At 52.0% G+C, this 2,471-nt stretch overlaps 1 protein-coding gene across 1 annotated transcript in view; it reads right to left on the bottom strand.

The window, feature by feature from the left end:
* CDK5RAP1 (CDK5 regulatory subunit associated protein 1) overlaps positions 1-2,130 on the bottom strand; it is a 7,712-nt gene extending 5,582 nt beyond the window's left edge. The window contains exons 1-4 of the mRNA XM_008634075.2: positions 1,816-2,130; positions 1,307-1,341; positions 507-607; positions 276-371 (exon numbers count right to left, since the gene is read on the bottom strand). Of these exons, the coding sequence (XP_008632297.2) occupies positions 276-371; positions 507-607; positions 1,307-1,341; positions 1,816-2,115 (532 nt within the window). The 5' untranslated portion in view covers positions 2,116-2,130. The remainder of the gene's footprint in view (positions 1-275; positions 372-506; positions 608-1,306; positions 1,342-1,815) is intronic.
* Between the last annotated feature and the right edge of the window lie 341 nt (positions 2,131-2,471).

Here is a 2,471-nt window from a genome sequence, read left to right as displayed (position 1 = left end):
CCTGACACTCCTACAGAGATGTGGCACAGAAATCACTCAATGCAGCATCAGGCTGAGAGTCAGCATTCCCAAAGGAGAGGGAGAGAAGTCCACAACAGCCAGAGCTCAGGAAACGCTCTCCAGGGCTCAGTCACACAGCAAAGCAGCAGCAAACACACACACAGGCTCTGTAAACTCAGTGCAGCCAGGGCACTGCATCTCCTGGGCAGCTGCTCTCACTGACACATCTGCTCTGCACAGCAGATTTCCAAACCCGAGCCACAGAAACAAGCACTGGGAAAAAAGGTCACGGTAGGCATCAGGGCCTGCCACGACATCGACCAGCTTCTCCCTCTGCAGAATCTCCTCCTTAAGCCTCTCGGCCATGCATCCTGCCAACAAAGGAGAAGGGCCCTGGTGAGGCAGTGCCCACCTCCCGTTACTCCCCCGCAGCCCTTCCCCGCTGCTTTCGCCCCAGGGAAAGGCGGGTGCTGCCGGTGGGTCCAGGGGACGCAGCGCGGCCGTACCCAGGATCCCGATGCGGAGCGGAGCACGAGCCTGGGGCCGCCGGGCCTTCAGCGACTTGAGGTGCTGCAGACGGTTCCAGATGGCCTGCTCTGCCTTCTCCCTGGGGAGACATGAAAAATGGGTATTCCACCTGCTGCACCCGAGCAGAGCCCCAGCCTTAAGCGGCCCAAGTGCCTTGTGAGGAGAATTCAGCTAAAGGCAGGGAATCATCCACCTGATGGATCGAATGGCACCTGAAAGTGCCCTTTGTGGAGTGGGGATTATGTCTCAACTCTATCTCATCTGCTGTCACTTTGCTTGCTTTAGAGCATCTCCACTGCAGGAACACCTCAGGGGCTAAGCTCTTGGGGAGAAAAAGTGCCTAGGCCACAAGGTACCCTGCAAGTGACAATGAGCATTTGGTATCTTCTGCATTCACAAAAAACAAGCAAAGTTCCCTTTATATCAAGTTGCCCCTAAACATATTTCTTGCATTTTTGAAGTACAGACACTGTACTAGAGAGTCGCTTCAAGAGAAGACAGAATATTTAAAAATAAAACCATTAATTGTGCAGGTCTCTCACTGCCCATGGCATATACACAGAGCTTACACTACCAAAGAACTTCTCACTACATAGAGAAGCGATTCATAGCACAATTAACGTTGCAAATCACAGCACCAGCCAGCCCTACCCTCAGCTAAAGAGCCAGTTTCACCCCTGCACACTGCTTTCCTCATGCAACACATTTATTGCCTGGGTTTTCAAATGTTAATTCCTTAAAAGCTGTCCCAAACCAGCAGTGACAAACATTTCCTTACCTCACGGAACAGGTGACAAGAAGAATCACATCTGCCTAAATAGAAAGCAACAAAAAGAGAAGAATTTATAAAAGCCAAACAATAAGTTCTGATGCCCTGCCCAGGTAACCTGAAGAGCCAGACTATAAAACTCACTTAACTCAGGGAAAAAGACCTGCCTGAGTACACGGCAGGTTTCAACAAACAGAGGTGCAAGAAAGAAACAGAAGACAAGTAGAGTCTTCTACTAAATGGTTAAAGTAAACTCAAAGATGAGATGGGGGGATCCCGCTGTGTCCAATCCCTCTCCAACTGAGAGGAAGCCCAGTAGTTTAAAGAAAAAAGACAACCCACAGGCTTTCTACCACACTTGTTAAGTAGCTTCCTTCGCTCCGAAGAACTCAGACTGCAAAACTCATAACATCTCACAGGATTGCACTCCAGAGAAAAGCTGGGACTCACAGGCACAGCCAGGATGTGAGGACCCTGCAGCCTTGTGCTCCAGAAAAGCTGCCAAGGTGCTGCCTTACCTCATCCAGCTCCTTTGTCCTGGCATAGCCATTCTTCTGCAGGATGGCCCAGGCAATCTCCGTGTCATTGACGTTCATCTGGCAGCCGTAGGTCTCCAGGTACACTGCAACAAAGGGCGTGTGACGCAGGAGCCTGCTCAACTCCTGTCCACAACCTGTCCTATCAGCTCTATGGGAAGAAGTCTTCAATCCCACCACTAAAGTCAGGGAAGCAGCACCAAAGCTGCCAGCACCTGCAGCCCACAAAGAATAAACCAAAGGACAGACTCTGGGAAAGCTGTGTGTTCTGCAAGAGGACATGGCTAGGCCGTGACTGCAGAGCAGCAGCAGCAGCTGTGCCCTTACTGACATACACACAACACTCAGGGCAATGAAAACCATGCCCTGCCAGGGCACCACAGCAACGCAGCCCCACATGGGGATGCCACAGCCCCACGGATAGCCCAGCACACACTGCAGGCAGGTGCCAGGGCAACCAACTCCATGGTGGAAGAATACACACGACTTTGCAGCCAAGGACTAAACTCCTTCTAGCGTCAAAACCCCCTCAGGGCCCCAGAAGCTCCCAAATAACCCATTTCCCCCACTTTGCTCCGGCTGCGAGGCACCACTGTCAGCACGGGCCTTACGGTTGCCCTTTGACAGGGCAGCGAGGC

The sequence above is a fragment of the Corvus brachyrhynchos genome, unplaced genomic scaffold, assembly GCF_000691975.1.
Source record: "Corvus brachyrhynchos isolate BGI_N302 unplaced genomic scaffold, ASM69197v1 scaffold10, whole genome shotgun sequence".
Taxonomy (NCBI): domain Eukaryota; kingdom Metazoa; phylum Chordata; class Aves; order Passeriformes; family Corvidae; genus Corvus; species Corvus brachyrhynchos.
The sequence above is the reverse complement of the archived record's forward strand: the minus strand, read 5'-3'. Positions and strand labels throughout refer to the sequence as shown.